Raw genomic sequence first — 17,882 nt, 5'->3', positions numbered from 1 at the left:
GAGGTAGTCATGGTGATGTTAAGTATTGCTTTATGACCAGTTTTTACATATTTTCCAGTTTTGATAATGAGTTGTTTCACTAGCATCATTCAATAGTAACCAATTAATTTTGTTTTTTAATGTTAATAATTGATAGATTTGAAGGTATTTGATGTGTTTATATTGTTTACATTTAGTATCTGTTGATACTCATTTCCCAGCTTTGGCCATTGGGAGCCTCTTCAAGTTGCCTTCTGGGACTTTTTTTTTTTTTTCCTTTAAGAGCTTTTCTGAAGTTTAATATCATAAAACTTACCAGTTCTGAATGCACAGTTCAATGATTTTCAGTAAATTTGCAGAGTTGTGCAACCGTCACCACAATCCAAGTGTAGAATATTTTCAGCATTAAAAGACCTTTCTTTCCTGTATGCAAGTGAATCCCCATTCCCACTCCCAGCCCCAAGCAACTTACTCCATAGATTTGCCTTTTCTGGACACTTTATATTAAGTAAAATAATACCATATGTAGTCTTTCATATGTGGCTTCTTTCACTTAGCATGATGTTTTTGAGGTTCTTCCATGTTGTGCGATGTATCTGTACTTCGTTCCTTTTCATTGCTGAGTAGTAGCTCTTTGGGTAAATACACCATTCTGTATTCACCAGTTGAAGGACACTTGGATTGTTTCTACTTTGGTGATTATGAATATCTTCTTTGAATATTCACATACAAATCTTAGTGTGGACATAAGCTTTCATTTCTCTTGAGGTAAATATCTAGATATTGCTAGGACATATAGTAAATTTACGTTTGACTTTTAAGAAACTGCCATACTGTTTGCCAAAGTGATTGTAATATTTTACTTTCCTGCCAACAATGTATGAGTTTTCCTATGTCTCCACATCCTGACTAGTACTTGTTACTGTCTGTCTAGTGGAACCATCCTAGTGGATACGAAGTATTTGTTGTAGTTTTGATTTGCATTTCCCTAATGAATTATGATAATTATCTTTTCATGTGTTTGTTAGCCATTTAAATGTCTTCTTTGGTGAAATTTCTATTCAAATCTTTTGGCCATTTTAAATTGGGTTTGTCTTTTTGTTATTGAGTTCTAACTGTTCTTTGTATATTCTGAAGACAAGTCTTTTATCAGAAATATTATTTGCAAATATTTTCCCCCACTTTGTAGCTTGTCTTAATTTTCTTAATGGTGTCTTTTGAAGTGTAAATGTTTTTAATTTTGATGATATTTAACTTATCAACTTTTTTCTTCTATGTTGTGATCTTTGACACCATGTCTAAGAACTCTTTTTTTGCCAAATGTCAGCTCACAAAGATTTTCTTATGTTTTTTTCTAAAAGTGTAGTTCTAGCTCTACAGTTAGGTATATGATTCATTTGGAGTTCATTTTTGTGTATGATATAGGTAAGAGTTTAAATTCATCTTTTTTTGTGTGTATATCCAATTTCCCCAGTACTGTTGTTGAAAAGACTATCCTTTCCTCATTGGATTACATTGACACATCGTTGAACATCAGTTGGTCATAGTGTAATCCTGAATCTTTTTGATATTTACATTTTTTCAGGAGAGAGAAATTGAGAGTATGCATGTGTATAAATGCATAATAGGGGGTTTGAAGCATGTTTACTAAATTATTAACAATGGTTTCCTCTTTGGAGGAGACTGGAAGTACCAGAAAGATGGGAATCATACACTGACAACACTGACTCCATCTTTGGCCCTGCATCTTGTCCACACCTATACAATGACCTCTCTTGGGGCTACATTTTCTAGGCCCCATGGAGGTTAATGTAAGAACGTAAGCCTTGACCGGAATGCAGGAAGGCTTGTTCTGATCTTCCCTAAAGTGGTGCACAGAAGGCGCCACTTTAGATAACTAGTTTAGATGAGGACCATACCAGAAGGATAAGGATCATACATTCTTATCCTGCTAGTAGGTATATTACATGTATCTTTTAAAATAAGATTCTGTCAAGAGAATGAGAAGGCAAGCCACAGACTGAAAGTATTTGCAAAAGACATTGTGTTTAAAAAAAAAAAAAAAAAGAAAGAAAGAAAAAGACATATCGTGGTCACATTGTATAGTTTAGGAAACAAACATCTAGGATATCCCTCCTACATTTTAATGGTCAAAAATAAATTAGGAGGGTTCTTCATTTTTGACATCTTTTCTGTAGATTTTGGAAGTTTGTCAAAGCACAAATAACAATTTTACCATAAGAATTCTTAATTTGAATACTAAATTGAGGATGGCTTCGTCTAATTTTATATGCCATCAGTCCAACTCACCATTCTCAATTTTTTTGAAGCTTCAGTTCACTGGTTTTTCATTTTAATAAAGTTAGGATTAATCTGATAAACATGTGCTTTATTTACTAACAGATAGAAGATGTAAACCAAAAATTCAACAATTTGACTAAACTTGAGGAATCTGGATGGCAGAACAATAATAATACAAACAAAAAAGTCTTTCGGGTAAGTGTGTGGGTTTTATATCCAAATTTCTAACATAGATTCTTCTACTTTAATGAATTTTTATTTTTCAGCTTTAAAAACATTTAGCTTCAGATTTTTCATCTTTTTACCAGTAAAGTTCCATATATTATATACAACATCTGGATTGCCTTTGAAGAAGCAATGAAATTCAGCTAAATTCTAAATCACCCAGATCTTAAATTCAGCTAAACACTAAATTCTTTCTGGAGGGCAGGAGGTAGGGGCTATAATTGAATGGGGACATGCAAAGGGCTTCTAAGTTACCAAATAGTGGGTATATGCATGTTTGTTTGTTTTAAATATATTTTTAAAGTTTATTCGTTATTTAGAGAGAGAGAGCAAGACAGCATGATTGGGGAAGGGGCAGAGAGAGAAGGAGAGAGAATCCCAGGCAAGGTCCTTACTGTCAGCACAGAGCCAGATGCGGGGCTCAAACCCACATACTGTGAGATCATGACCTGAGCTGAAATCAAGAGTTGGCCACTCAACTGAATGAGCCATTCAGGCACCCCTGCATGTTTGTTTTACACTTCAGACTGTACATTTTGTTGTAAAACATCCATTTTGTTCTAATAATAACAGGAGTACTACATAATTGATATAATGCTTAGTGTGTGCCACGTATTGTTCTATGTATTTTATGTGTATAAGCTCATTTAATCATGACAACAGTCCTGTGAAGTAGGCTCTGTCCTCCCCAAGCTACAGTTGAGAAACCTCACGTCCAGAAAGATTAAATCACTTGCCAAATGCGGAGCTATGTTTCACGGCCATGCTTCTCTTTCCAGAATCCATGTTCTTAATCAGTAGGCTATGCCACCTCTTTGTTTTTATATATTCTTTTGTGTGCTCTATTTCTTGTTGGTTTTTTTTTAATTTTTTTAAACGTTTATTTATTTTTGAGACAGAGAGAGACACAGCATGAATGGGGAGGGTCAGAGAGAGAGGGAGACACAGAATCTGAAACAGGCTCCAGGCTCCGAGCTGTCAGCACAGAGCCCGACGCGGGGCTCGAACTCACGGACCGCGAGATCATGACCTGAGCCGAAGTCGGCTGCTTAACCGACTGAGCCACCCACGTGCCCCAATTGTGTGCTCTATTTCAAAATGAAATAGTTTTTAAATAGGAAAGAGGGACAATGGCTCTTTAGAACATCTGTCTTCTTCCCTATGCTTTATCTTGTAAATTTTCCTATTTTCTCTAAAATTTGCTTTGTTAACATGAAAGATTCCATTCTTCTCTATTTGTAGTACTTTTTTTTTCTAGTAATGTTTTGAACTCAGAGTTTCTGGTCAAATGGATACTTCTCAAACCACCTTAGAGCATTGCCAGTGTTTCTTTATATTTTATTTTTTTTTAGTTGTATTTTTTTTGAGAGAGAGTGTGCGCATGCACATGTGCACAAGCGGGGGAGGGGCAGGGAGAGAGAGGGAGAGAGAGAATTCCAAGCTGGCTGTATGCCCAGTGCAGAGCCCAACGAGGGGCTCGATCTCACCACCATGAGATCTGAGATTCGACCTGAGCCGAAATCAAGAGTCAGATGTGCTTAACCAACTGAGCTACCCAGGCACCCCTCTTTATATTTTAGAAGAATACCTTTGGTTATAGAATTAGGTTTCTAGTTTAGTACTTTATTCTTATGTAACCCAAATAAAATGTCTGTTTTAAATCCTATCTTAGGGACTTAAGATAGTAGAGTATTAAAAGAACCTGTTACAGGGGTACTTGGATGGCTTAGTCTGTTAAGTGTCCAACCCTTGATTTCAGCTCAGGTCATGATCTCATGGTCATGAGATCAAGTCCCGTCAGACTCCGAGCTGAGTGTGGAACCTGCTTGGGACTCTCTCTCCCTTTCTCTCTGCCCCTCCCCTGCTCGTATTCGCACACGTGTACATGCTCTCTCTGTCTCTCTCTCAAAAATAAATAAGAATTTAAAAGAATTTATTACCAAATTATTTGACTAATGAAGTCTCATGACAAGGACGCTGAGGACAGTGACTAAATTAATTGAATGAATTTCAAATCTGCTAAACAGTGAAGAATGCTGGGACAACTTGAAGCTACCATGGGTATTTCTTATTGAGTACTCAGTCCTGGAAACATGAACATCATCAGTGCTGCAGATAGCGTTATATCAGAGCCTTGTAATTCTGTCCCTTATCACCAGGTGTCTCTCTCCTCTTACTCTATTTTACAGGCTACTATTAAGATTATCAAACAAATAAAGTAAAATTAATACCTATACTTTGATACTCTTCCCTCTTACTTATTCATCGATCTGTCATTCCATCAATTAGCCTTTTTTTCCTCTCTTCCTCTCTCTTTTCCATCAGCTTTTAGACATGTTTGAGGGTCTTAGCTTTGCTTACATTAAAAAAACCCTTAAACCTGTGATGTTCCCATCTCCGAATCACAGACAAGTTTCCTGGAAAAGTTGTCTGTACTCTGCGGTTACTGCTTTGGTCCTCACTTACCTCTCCCAACTCACTGCAAGTCAACTTCACCTTTCTTGATGGCTCTAGAACAGTTATCACCAGGGGTATTGATTCTCTAGTTGCTGAGTTATTAGACATTTACTTAATTACAAAATCTAATCCTTCTGCAGGATTAAATACAGTTGATTCCCTCTTTCTTGAAATTATATTCTAATTTTTCCTCCTGTCTCTGTGCCCATTTTCAGTGATGTTTGTATGTTTGTTTTTCCATTTATCCCTTAAATGTTTGTGATACTCTTATTCCTACCTCAACTCTCTTCTTTCCTTCCACATTTTTTCTGTGCAATCTTCCCCATCCTGTGATGAGTCCCAAATCTGTATTTCAAACCACATGTACTGCTAAGCTCTACCTCTATATATCCTGACTCCATAAAACTTAAAATCAGTATGCCTCGGGGCACCTGGGTGATTCAGTCACTTAAGCCTCCAACTTCAGCTCAGGTCATGATCTCACGGTTCATGGGTTTGAGCCCCACATCAGGGCTGACAGCTCAGAGCCTGCAGCCTGCTTCAGATTCTGTGCCTCTCTCTCTGCCCCTCCCCCCTTTGCACTCTGTGTGTGTCTCTCTCTCTCAAAAATAAACATTAAAACGATTAAAAAAAAAAAATCCCAAACTGAAGTCATCTGCACACACATTGATATTTCTGTCTCAGAGAATGATATTCCCACTAGGTGTCTGAGGTGTCTTCTTTAGTCCTTTCTCTATTTCACCATCTCTACCCTTCACACATCCAATAGATTGCTAAGTCCTCTCAGTTCTCCCCCTTAACATATCTCTTGAAGCCATTCATGGCTTTTCCATTCCTCCTCCTTAATCTAATTACTATCATCTTTACCCAGTATCAGTGCAATAGTCTCCTTCCTAACTGACTTGTAACCTCCAGTCAGTTCTCCATTCTCCAGGCTATAGACAGAATGACCTTTCGAAACACAAAGCCGATAATGTTAATCTCCTGATTAAAAGTCATCGATAAACTCTATTTCTTTGTCCTCTGTATAAATGTGGCTCTTTAAAATGGTTACATGCAAGGGATTTTAAAATCTATCTGTTGTTACCTCCCAGCTCTGCTATGCTTTCCTTCACTTCTGGCTTTGCAAACATGCTATTTTTTGCACGTTCCAGCCCTTTCTTCTCCTGGGCTTGTAGCCTGGCTAACTGTGATTCCAGCTCAGTGCTACTTCCTATAACCTTTCTGGATGACTCTTACGATTGATTTAGGTGATAGGCTGGTATTCTCTTACAGTTGTCTGATTTTGTCTGTATCATGACATTTATTCTTTTTAATGTCCACATCGAGCCCTTCCCTTAAGCTGTGAACTCCTCGAGAGCAGGGACTTTGTCCTTTATCTTTTGACCCCTGGCACCAGAGCCGAAATCAAGAGTCTGACGCTCAACCGACTGAGCCACCCAGGCACCCCAAATGTGCTTTGTTTTTCTTGTAAGATGATAATGAGTAGCTTTAATAAATGTCATAATTTCTCTTTGCAGAAAAAAGTTGTCTCAGGTGTACCAAGTAAGTCCAAAGAGGATGATGGAAGAATTGCAGCTAGAAATCGCCTAGCTGCCATAAAAAATGCAATGAGAGAGAGAATGAAGAAGGAAGAACATGTGGAGGCAGCGGCCTCTGTAATGCCAAAGGAAGTTGATACAATAGTGTTTGATGCTGGATTTTTCAGAATTGAAAGTCCCGTTAAATCCTTCTCAGGTTAGATTTTTTGCTAAGACTCCTTGAGAGAAATATTTGGGTTAGATGGGAGCTTGTATAAGAGGTATAAAGTAGTTTTCACACGAAGGCCTATAAACTCTCTGTGGGTCTGGAAGATAGACTATGCTCTCACAAACCCATGCAAGGCACATTGTGATGTGTATGATTAGATTACTTTAAGTGTGACCAATCTTCTAAAATGGATTTTGTGTTTCCTAAGTGATTTCACATCAGTTATTACCACTTAACCCCACAATCCTGTGGAGTAGGTCACAGGATCCCAAGCGGTAAGGGACATGATAAAAACATGAGAAGTTAGGTGATTTTCTTCAGGTTAGTTGGATTAGAATTTAAGATGCAAAAGCAACTTAGGCATTAAAATCATCATACTTCTTTAGTTGTGCACAACTGTGTGTGCTTCATTGGAAAGTGGGTTTGGTTTAATTTTCATTTGTATTAAAACTTTTGCTCAGATTTTATGAAATACAATAAATGTACTAATTTCCTAATTTAAAAGCATTCCAGTGAAACCAGCTTTTAATACTTTAGGGAACCATTCTTATGATTTTCTAACGGATTTCTAACTCTGATCTTATGATTTTCTTTTACAATTTTTAATAGCTTTTTTTTAAAGTTTTTATTTATTAGAGAGAGAAAGCATGCTCATGTGAGTGGGGGAGGGGCAGAAAGAGGGGGAGAGAGAGAGAATCCCAGGCAGGCTCCACACTGACAGTGTGGCTTGAACTCATGAACTGTGAGATCATGACCTGAGCCAAAGTCAGTCACTCAATGGACTGAACCACCCAGGCACCCCCAATAGCTATTTTTCATAGGCTATCTTTAAACTTTTTTTTTTAATATGAAATTTATTGTCAAATTGGTTTCCATACAACACCCAGTACTCATCCCAACAGGTGCCTTCCTCAATGCCCATCACCACCCACCCCCCCTCCCACCCCCCACCAACCCTCAGTTTATTCTCACTTTTTAAGAGTCTCTTATGGTTTGGCTCTCTCCCTCTCTAACTTTTTTTTTTCCTTCCCCTCCCCCATGGTCTTCTGTAAGTTTCTTTATTTTGAGAGAGAGAGACAGAATGTGTGAGCACAGGAGGGAGAGAGAGAATGAGAGAGAATCCCAAGCAGGCTCTGCGCTGTTAGCACGGAGCCAGATGCAGGGCTCAAACTCACTAGCTGTGAGATCATGACCTGAGCCTAAATCAAGAGTTGGTTGCTCAACCAATTGAGCCACCCAATCGCCCCATAGGCTATCTTTATTAGATTGAATTTATATATCTAGATTGGAATTATTTATATATACATCATGTAACGAGAGGTCATAGCTAAAGTAATCTGTAAATCTCAGTAGAAACTTGTATCAGTGCTTTAAGTGCTAGATGTTTGTTTTAATGTTTGTTTATTTTGAAAGAGAGAGAGAGAGCAGGGGAGGAGCAGAGAGAGACAGAGAGAGAGAATCCCAAGCCAGCCCCTCACTGTCAGTGCAGAGCCCTACATGAGGCTCAGTTTCACAACCCTGAGATCATGACTTGAGCTGAAATCAAGAGTTGGATGCTTAACTGACTGAGCCACCCAGCTGCCCATAGATGTTTGTTTTCAGGGAGAAAGGGTCCAAATCCTCTTCAAGTACTAATCAGCTGAAGGGATGTTTTTTTCCCTATTTAACTGTGTCTACTGGGAAGTTTTCTGAAAATAAGCTTGAGCTGTTATCTGATATTTACATTAAAATGTAAATTTATCACCTCAAGTATATTATAATCTTCCTGTCAATTTAGGTATCATACCTGGTGTGGTCTGGCTTGTTTGCTTTACTCTAAGCAGCTTCACTTCCACCCAGGAATTGCCTCCTGCTAGTAACGTGGCTCCTTGCCACTAACTTCCTGAGGATCCTACTAGTTTCCATTACTATGAACTCATCACTGTCTGTTCTTTCATGGACCCAGTGTGGCACTTCTGACTGGGGAGATTAAGGTTCATGGCCCAACACTATCTTGTTAAAATTGAGTTTTATTTACAGAGCACTTAGTTCATATGAGGCCTGTTACAGAAGTCCCCCCAAAAGCCCCTCTCATCCCATTTGTTTCTCCCTAGGGACAGCCACTTTTAGTTCTTACAGGAGTCTTGGAATCTTGAGTTGTTTGAAGCCCTCTCTCTGAACAAGATATAGATTTTTTTTTTCTTGAATTGTTGCTATGATTTACTCTCCTTGGTTATCTTGGATCTTTCTTTCAGAAATACCTATTTTATTTTTTTCCTGGGAAATAGGCTATTTTTATATTTTTTCCTGTACTTGCCATTTTCTACTTCCTGGATTTCCTCAACTTTTGTATTGGCTCTCATGGTGGTATGCTTTGTTTTGTCTTGTTTTCCTCTCATGGTTTAAATTCCCAAGAGCTCTTTCTCATTCTCGGAATGTTCCATTTTATAACATTCTGTACTGGTTTGGTAAGTGTATTGTCTTACCTTTCTGAGGATGTTAATGATAGCTTTTATGTTTTCATTCCCCTGTAGAGTCAGTATTTGTTCCAAGATACTTTTGTCTGTTTGGGGTGTTTTCTTTTGTTTTTGGTTTTTTTTTTTTTTTTTTTTTATGATTTATTTTTTAGAGAGAAAGAGAGAAACAGTGTGAGCAGGGGAGGGGCAGAAAGAGAGGGAGACACAGAATCTGAAGCAGGCTCCAGACTCTGAGCTGTCAGCACAGAGCCCGATGTGGGGCTGGAACCTACCAGCTACAAGATCATGACCTGAACCAAAGTCGGGTGCTTAACCGACTGAGCCACCCAGGTGCCCATTGTTTGGTTTTGGTTTCCATCTCTCATATTAGAGGCTTTCCTTGGGTGTCTGGTGATCATTGACTGCCTGCTTGTGGTTAAGAGTGGGTCCTTGCACAGCAGCACTTGGGTGATGTGGTCTTTACTGTCATGTGATTTAGCTGTACCATAACACTGGGACCCTACACATCACTATATTGAAGTCTGTTCTCATGTGCTAGTCAGATTCCCCAGAGAAGACTCTTTCAGTCTGCTGCCTAGAAGATAGAATTCTGGCTACCAGCCTTTCAGGGGCCAGGTGGGAGGAAAAAACTGAATGTCTCAATAGTTTGTAAATACTCACCAGATCCCCTTTTTCCACATAGTCCCCATCTCAACCTTACCTGGTATCCCCTAACTCAGAGACCTTCTGTTCCACCTTTTTCAGGAAATAACCCTCTCTTTTTCTGGTTTGGGTGGTGGCAAGGAGCATGTTGACTACCTGTGCAGAATAAGGAAAGGATTCCACTTGTTCTTTAAACTGACTTTGTTTTTCCTGTTTTTAGCTCCATTTTCATCTCTGCTTTCAGAGATACTTGAGGCCACCAGTTGTTTTGAGGGGTGTTATGGTATAAATTGGGTTGATTCTCCTCTTTCCTGACTGTGACTTAGGATTTATTTTCTTGGGTCTAGTAAGTAATATCCTACTCACTCATCTACATTACAGCTTCTGAATTTTTCTGACTATTGTTGTCTCTCTTTTAGTTCCCTTTGTCCTGGAAAATTGTATTTCAGGTTTAAAAAGCCACTGAGTTTAAAAAAAAAAAAAAAAAGATTCTTTGTCCTTGTGACATTCTGCCTTTTAAGATGATCTCTGTTACTGCGTCAAGTAGTGGGATGTCAAGAAGAAACAGAATCTAATGTGTGTGTTCAGTACTATCTTTAACTGAAAGTCCCAGGCATTTGTCTTTAACAGACATTTTACTGGAGAAGGAGGCTAGTTGGTAGGGTAATAGGAAGAACTTGCACTGTCTTCCTTGTTGTAATGAAAAGTGAATGAAGGAACTTTTTGGTATTGAGATGATTTCTTTCATCTTCTAGGACTTTCTATCTCTTCTGAACGTCTTTCTCAAAGACTTAGGACACCTAAGTCTGTCAGCAAAGCTGTGTCTGAGAACAGGTCTAAGATGGGCGTTCTGAGACAAACTGTGTCACCACAGAATCCTGATCCTTCAAGTACCGCATGTGGACATGTTGATAAGGAGACTTTGCTTTCAACTATTCCTAAAAACAGGTATTCCTTCATGTGTTATTATCTAGACTATAACAGATGCTGACATTAAATATCATTTCATATTGTTAACCTGGTAAAATATGCAAGACCTGTATTTTTTATTAGATTTCACAATGACCCTGTGACATATAGAAAATACTTCTGTTTCCTAAATGAGGGAACTAAGGCTTACAATTTCTGATCGGTAATTGGTTATATTTAGATGGGCAGAATAAATTCTGCAGAACTAAGAAGAAAGGAAACAATACAGTGTCCTTTGGTGTTAAACACATTGTGGCTTTGGTGCTTGATAAATCTGAGCTCAAAACCAGCTCTATGGCATACATACTAGCTGTGAAACTTTGGGATAAGTTAACTCACTTAGCTTCATTTTCATCATTTACAAAACAGCAGTGTTTGATGCCTCCCTACAGGGTCCTTGAGAGGTAGGCACTTTTGTACTTTCTATAGAAAGTACCTTGAGATTGCTATCTTGACAGATAACAGAGCATAAATAAGGGAGAGCTAATGTGTACTGAAGAATTATGGGCTAGACATGGTTCTAGGTTATTAACATGTATTATCTCATTTAATTCTCAAAACAACCCTGTGAGGTATTAGATCTCCATTTTTCAAGTTAGTAACTTGAAAAGTTAGTAACTTACCCAAATTCAGCTTATAATTGGTAAAATTGGATGCTCCCTGTATTCTTTCTGCTACAAATGCATCAAAATTATCTATATAGTCCTTGTTGGTGGAACATAAAGATACCAGAAATTTGATAGGAAAAAAAAGATACTTTAAGGTAAGTAGGAAATAAAATTATCATCTGGAGCCAAGAGAGGACTATTGGATTTATTATTAATCTGGAGACGGGATAGCATTGAATACTTAGCCATCACAGCAGAGGAGGCTGTCAAAAAAGTAAAATAAAGAACACCTACGAATTGAAGTAGAGGAAACAAATGAAAGTTTTTGCTCTTAAATATTTCATGGAACATACTTTAAGATTTCTAATTTTTAGTATAAACCAAGGTATATTTATTTAACCTTTGTGGGAACTAAATATTCTAGAAATCTGGGTTATAAAATACCAATTTATTGTCATTTCTTAAATGCAAGTTACTTTGCTTTATATATCTCTAGTTTATTATCTTGTGCTGAGAAGGTCCATAATTGTATTTAAGTGATAATACAAGTACTCTTTAAAAAATCTTTTACTTAATTCCCAAAAATAATCCTGAAAGAGCAACTTACACATAAACAACTTTGTGAGGTGAAGGCACCATGAAGTTGAAAACCGGAAAAATAGGATATTTTTTTAAAAAAATGACTTGCAAGAGGTTGAGACAGGTATTTCTAATGAATACAAGTTATGAACTTTGAGATTGGAATATATTATGCTGTGGCGAACAAGTGAATGTAGCCAACTCCAGCTATAGGTAACTGAGTTGTTGCTTCCACACTCCCAGGAGTTGGCTTTATTCTAACCTTTCTCTAGTATGTCTGTAGCTCTGGATTTGACTGAGGTTCAAAAGATTGCTGGTGGACTGAACAGCATGGTAACCGGCTGTGAGCTTTCTGGTTTTTGTGGCCATCCTGCTTGTAGCTGTGGTCCACAACTAGCCTATTTGGACCAGGTCTAATCTTGGACCGGATCCATCTTTGACTCATGAGGGACAATATCAAAACACAAGTAAAAAGATAGCAGTGTGTTTAATTATCTGATTACAGTGCTGCTTTTTTCTTTTTTTTGGAACAGCATAGAAGATACTCCGTGTCCTGGATTACAAGATTTAATCGAAGTAAATTATGTAAGTTCGATTCAGTGTAGTAGATAGCAGTTTATGTCATTATGTATAGTAAATCCGTAAACCACTCCCAGAATTTCCATTCTGGAAATCTAAATCTAAATCAGTCATATAGGGGCGCCTGGGTGGCGCAGTCGGTTAAGCGTCCGACTTCAGCCAGGTCACGATCTTGCGGTCCGTGAGTTCGAGCCCCGCGTCGGGCTCTGGGCTGATGGCTCAGAGCCTGGAGCCTGTTTCCGATTCTGTGTCTCCCTCTCTCTCTGCCCCTCCCCCGTTCATGCTCTGTCTCTCTCTGTCCCAAAAATAAATAAACATTGAAAAAAAAAAATTAAAAAAAAAAATAAATCAGTCATATAAAATGATAATTCTTGTTTTAAAGACCTTTGGCTTGTTTGAAACTATAGTGCCATTTTGTGTTCTTTAACTGCCATCAAAATTATTATTGTAAATAAAGTTTTATTATAACCCAACCACATTTACATATTATATCTGGCTACTTTCACAGTACAGCGGTAGACTTGAGTAGTTGTGGCAGAGATTCTGTGGTTCACAAAGCCTAACATACTTATCATCTGGCCCTGCACAAAAAAATGTTTGCCAGTCACTAAATTGGAGTATCATAGACACTTGCTGAGAAAGTTTCCTTCAATCATACTGTTGCTATAATATTCTTTGAACTAATTGTTCAAGAAGCAACATAGTGGGATTTACAATGTTCTTTAGCCTATGTTCCAAATGTCATTCTTCTGTTTTTATTTTGAATAGCAACAAAACTTTTTCTATTTGTTCCAATTTTTGGTAATTAAATGTAAAAGTATTTTTTTACTTCCAGGATACAAACAAGATAAGCTTTGAGATGGATCGTTTACCCAGTGAAAGAATGAGTTTGCCTCTACCTGCTGGTGAAGTGAGAGATGATATTAATGATAACAAAAAGGAAGAAATTTCAGATGATGTGGAAGGAATGGAACTAAATTCTTCGGTTACAGCACAGGATGTTTTAATGAGCAGCCCTGAAAAAAATACAGCATCACAAAATAATATCTTACAGGAAGAGGAAACTAAAATTTCTCAGTCAGGTGAGGTCTTTTAAATATATTTAGATGACACTTTGTTAAATAAATGAATTTGGACTAATACACAGATTATCATAAATACTTCAGGGTACCAGTTTCTAAGAATAAGTGTTGAAAAACTGGACATTCATAGTAAATACCTTATGAGAATTAGTATGTGTTGTAGAATCCCACTCTATACCTCAAACCTTTTGAAGTAGACCTATTAAAAACTAATCCATGTTGGAACTAAGTAGCATTTTGCATCAGACCTATTTGCAGTCTTCATTGTTTGTGCAGACTCAGAGAAATTCCCTGAAGTTTATTATTTTTTTACTTCATGTCCTTTTCAACGCACATCCTCAAACCTTTCTTCAGAATGCCCTATTTTTCTTCCATATTGCCTTTTTCCTATCTACTTTGTTATGATTGTTCTGCAATACGAAATGGCTCTTGTATTTTTGTTATAGTATAATGTGCGATAGTTTCACCTGCTGTTTTCATCTGCTACTCAATGGTGTTTTTCTGGCTGGGGCCTAAAGCAAAATAAACATAACCTTGGCCAGACATTTAATGTACTCCAGCTAGCATCTTTCAGGTACCTTGTTTTTTTTAATCCCCTAAACTTTGGTTTATTACCTGTTTATTATAAAAGGATGTAACTCAGGAATAGCCATGTGAAAGAGATGCATAGGGCAAGGTATGGGGAAAGGGTACAAAGCTTCTATACCCTCCAAATGCACCACTCTCCCCGAATCTCCAGATATTCACCAACCTGGACGCCCAGTGGTACCTTTAATATCACAAATGTGAGATTTGTTTGTAGAAGACTCTTTATACTGAATTTAAGGATAAGAATTTTACTAAAAAATTCAAGTACATTTTTAAAAATGCCATAGCACTGGGGCACCTGGGTGGCTCAGTTGGTTAAGCATCGGACTTCAGCTCAGGTCATGATCTCATGGTTCGTGGGTTCGAGCCTGCGTTGGTCTCTGTGCTGACAGCTTAGAGCCTGGAGCCTGCTTCAGATTCTGTGTCTCCCTTTCTCTCTGCCATTCCCCTGCTCAAGTTCTGACTCTCTCTCTCAAAATTAAATAAACATTAAGGAAAAAAAAAATGCCACAGCATAAGATGACCTATGTTTTTGTTATAGCATTTCATATATGGAACTTTTTGTCTTTTTCAGGTGTTGTCCATTTCTAACCCTTGACTGTGAGGATATTCTTTAAAAGTTAAAAATTATTTTTTGTTTTTCAGTACTGTTTGATACTAAAAGTCTCACTACTGAATGCCATCTTCTTGATTCGGTAAGTTTTCCAACTTAATTTGAAAAATTCCTTTATATTCTAGATTTGTTTTATAAAATGGTACTACTCACTTTTCAGTATATGTGCAAAGTTGGTTTAAAATTTCCATGTTTTTGTTGCATGTACTGTGAAATCCATTTGTTATCCATGTTTATATACTTTAAAATATAGCATATTCTAATACTAAATTCTGAAGATTTATTTCCCAAAACATTTATGTTTCAAATTTGTTATGACAAACTGGCTTAATACTTATATATCTAATATGTAGCTTGGCTTATGCTGGGTGTTTCTAAGTGATGCAAGAAAAAATAAGGCCAGGTTTCTGCCTTTAGAAATGTACAGTTAGGAAGATAATGTCTATCCTACCTTCAGTTATCATTGGTTATTTTCATTTTAATTCTTTTAGATTACTATATTTATGTCGTATTCTGTTTAGAGGCTCCCCAGCCTTTACTTTTGCTGACCTCTTGCCTCTGTATCTAGTTTAAACCTTGACCCTTCTGTGAAGCCTTCCTAGAAAAGCTCTCATCTCTCCCCTGTTGATTTATATATATAGATATAGGTGTACAATGCACACATTTAATCTCTTATTAATAGTGTAATATGAATATATTATATTCCTGAAATGGATTATAATTTTGGGAATCTATTTCCCTTATGAACTGTAAATTCCTCTTTAGGCAGAGCTGTCTGATTCATGTTCATGATGCTGTCACTGGCATGAATGAAAGAGTGCTTTCTTGCTTACTAAGTGTTTATGGCACTGGTTTTCAGCCCTACCCCCAGATATTTTTATTCCAACAGTCTGGAGTAGGACCATTATCAGGTGATTCTAATGTGTAGCCAGGTTGACAACCCTGGTTTATAGCCTTACCTTGAAATTTTCCAGGGCCAGCTGCTAAAATAGGTCAGGAAATGGTCTTGGTTTGCTAATCTTTGATCTCAGAATATAAAAAATTCATTAAGGCAAATGTAGGATAAAAGAACAATAATTTTGTTAACCTCATGAAGCCTGGCAAATACTTGGCTTCCTTAAGCCCCTGATTCCTTAAGGACTTCTGTATATGTTGGCCTTCATTATTTTCAAAGATGCCCTCTTTATGTTCAGGCTTCTGTGCCGCCTTGCATCTCAGCAGAATGAAGTGTATCATTATGGCCCATACTCGGTGCTTTCTTGATCTTAGAGTCAGGGATTTCAGCATAAGGCCAATTTATACAAATCTGATATAATCCTGTTCCCAGATATGAACTCCGAATGCTTGGTTCTGACATATATGATATTATAATTAAATCTGGAAATTAATGTATCATAATATTTCATTTTGTACTAATACTATGATTAAAAGTGCTTCACAGTTATCTATCTTCTATCTTATCTTGTTGATAAATCTTAGTATTTTATTTATTTTTTATTTTTTTTTAACGTTTGTTTATTTTTGAGAAGAGAGAGACAGAGCATGAGCGGGGGAGGAGAGAGAAAGAGGGAGACACAGAATCTGAAACAGGCTCCAGGCTCTGAGCTGTCAACACAGACCCCACGCGGGGCTCGAACTCACAGACCGCGAGATCATGACCTGAGCCAAAGTCGGGTGCTTAACCGACTGAGCCACCCAGGCGCCCCAAATCTTAGTACTTTAGAATTTAGTCTCCCTGTGAATTCTTTTCCACTTTCGTAAATATTAGAACTTAGACTTTTTTTATTTTATATTTTTATAGGTCCACCTATCTATTTTAGACCCAGATTATTAGTCTGTAGCATCACTTGAACCTGAAATAGGGCTCAAGGGGGAACAAAAGAAACAGATTCTAGCAGGATCACATTAGTAAAAAGCCTATTAAGTATAGTTATATGGATTAGGACTTGTGGAATCTGTGTAAGTGGCTTAAGATATGGCCTTAATTTTATTCATCCTACATATACTGCTGAAGTACATTTACATATTACTAGTCACCTTTAAGGCATATATACCTGATATACCTTTTCAATTAAAAAAGTATATAATGAAATTAGATCTACTGGAAAGTAGCAAATTCATTGTGCTAGTAATAATTGTATTATTATATACAAAACGTGTTATTTATGTTATTAATTAACCTATTAAATTGCATTGTTGAAGACTTAATTGGTGAAAGACGTGATGTAGTGACTTCTCTGAATTTATTCTCCAGCCAGGCCTAAACTGTGGTAATACATTCACTCAGGTGGAGAGGAGACATCCAGATCATGGCAGACACATTTCCTTTGGTGGTAACTTGATTACCTTTTCACCTCTAAGGCCCCTCAGTGAAGAACATCCAGAAGAATTTTGAATTTAAAAATGAATCCAAATATTTTTTTTTCATATTATCAGTGCTGTGATATATTCTTAGCATTTTGAAAAATTAAAGAGTATGTATTTGTGTTCACTTCTATTCAATTTATATAGTGTCATAAAATGTTTTAACATTCAGTGTTCATCAAAGTTTGTTTTAGATACTATAGTGTTTTTCAAGGGAAGTGGGAATATTTTGTACATTAACTATGCAGAATAAAAAATGTACATCACCTCGCCTCTCTTGTTTAAAATGTATAAGCTTAAAGCTAAGTGTACTAACATAGAGCTTATGAACATTCTTCAGTTTAATCAAAATATAATATTAAACTTTGACAGAAGTATTTGCATCTTTTTATACTTTATTTTTAGTTTGGACTCTTAAATTTGTTGATGTCAGGGGTGCCTGGGTGGCTCAGTTGGTTAAGCGTCCGACTTTGACTCAGGTCATGATCTCGCGGTCTGTGAGTTCGAGCCCCGCGTCGGGCTCTGTGCTGACAGCTCAGAGCCTGGAGCCTGTTTCAGAGTCTGTGTCTCCCTCTCTCTGACCCTCCCCCATTCATGCTCTGTCTCTCTCTGTCTCAAAAATAAATAAACGTTAAAAAAAAAAAAATTTTGTTGATGTTAAACAGCTTTGCATATTGCATTTTCCAGGGTG

The 17,882-nt window shown here is 37.3% G+C and overlaps 1 protein-coding gene across 1 annotated transcript in view; it reads left to right on the top strand.

The window, feature by feature from the left end:
* Positions 1–17,571, top strand: part of DLGAP5 (DLG associated protein 5) — a 41,356-nt gene extending 23,785 nt beyond the window's left edge. Inside the window, exons 13-19 of the mRNA XM_030319165.1 lie at positions 2,383–2,475; positions 6,483–6,699; positions 10,565–10,757; positions 12,499–12,550; positions 13,380–13,626; positions 14,860–14,909; positions 17,082–17,571. Of these exons, the coding sequence (XP_030175025.1) occupies positions 2,383–2,475; positions 6,483–6,699; positions 10,565–10,757; positions 12,499–12,550; positions 13,380–13,626; positions 14,860–14,909; positions 17,082–17,222 (993 nt within the window). The 3' untranslated portion in view covers positions 17,223–17,571. The remainder of the gene's footprint in view (positions 1–2,382; positions 2,476–6,482; positions 6,700–10,564; positions 10,758–12,498; positions 12,551–13,379; positions 13,627–14,859; positions 14,910–17,081) is intronic.
* Positions 17,572–17,882: the final 311 nt, after the last annotated feature.

This window comes from Lynx canadensis, chromosome B3 (assembly GCF_007474595.2).
Source record: "Lynx canadensis isolate LIC74 chromosome B3, mLynCan4.pri.v2, whole genome shotgun sequence".
In the NCBI taxonomy this organism is placed as follows: domain Eukaryota; kingdom Metazoa; phylum Chordata; class Mammalia; order Carnivora; family Felidae; genus Lynx; species Lynx canadensis.
The sequence above is the reverse complement of the archived record's forward strand: the minus strand, read 5'-3'. Positions and strand labels throughout refer to the sequence as shown.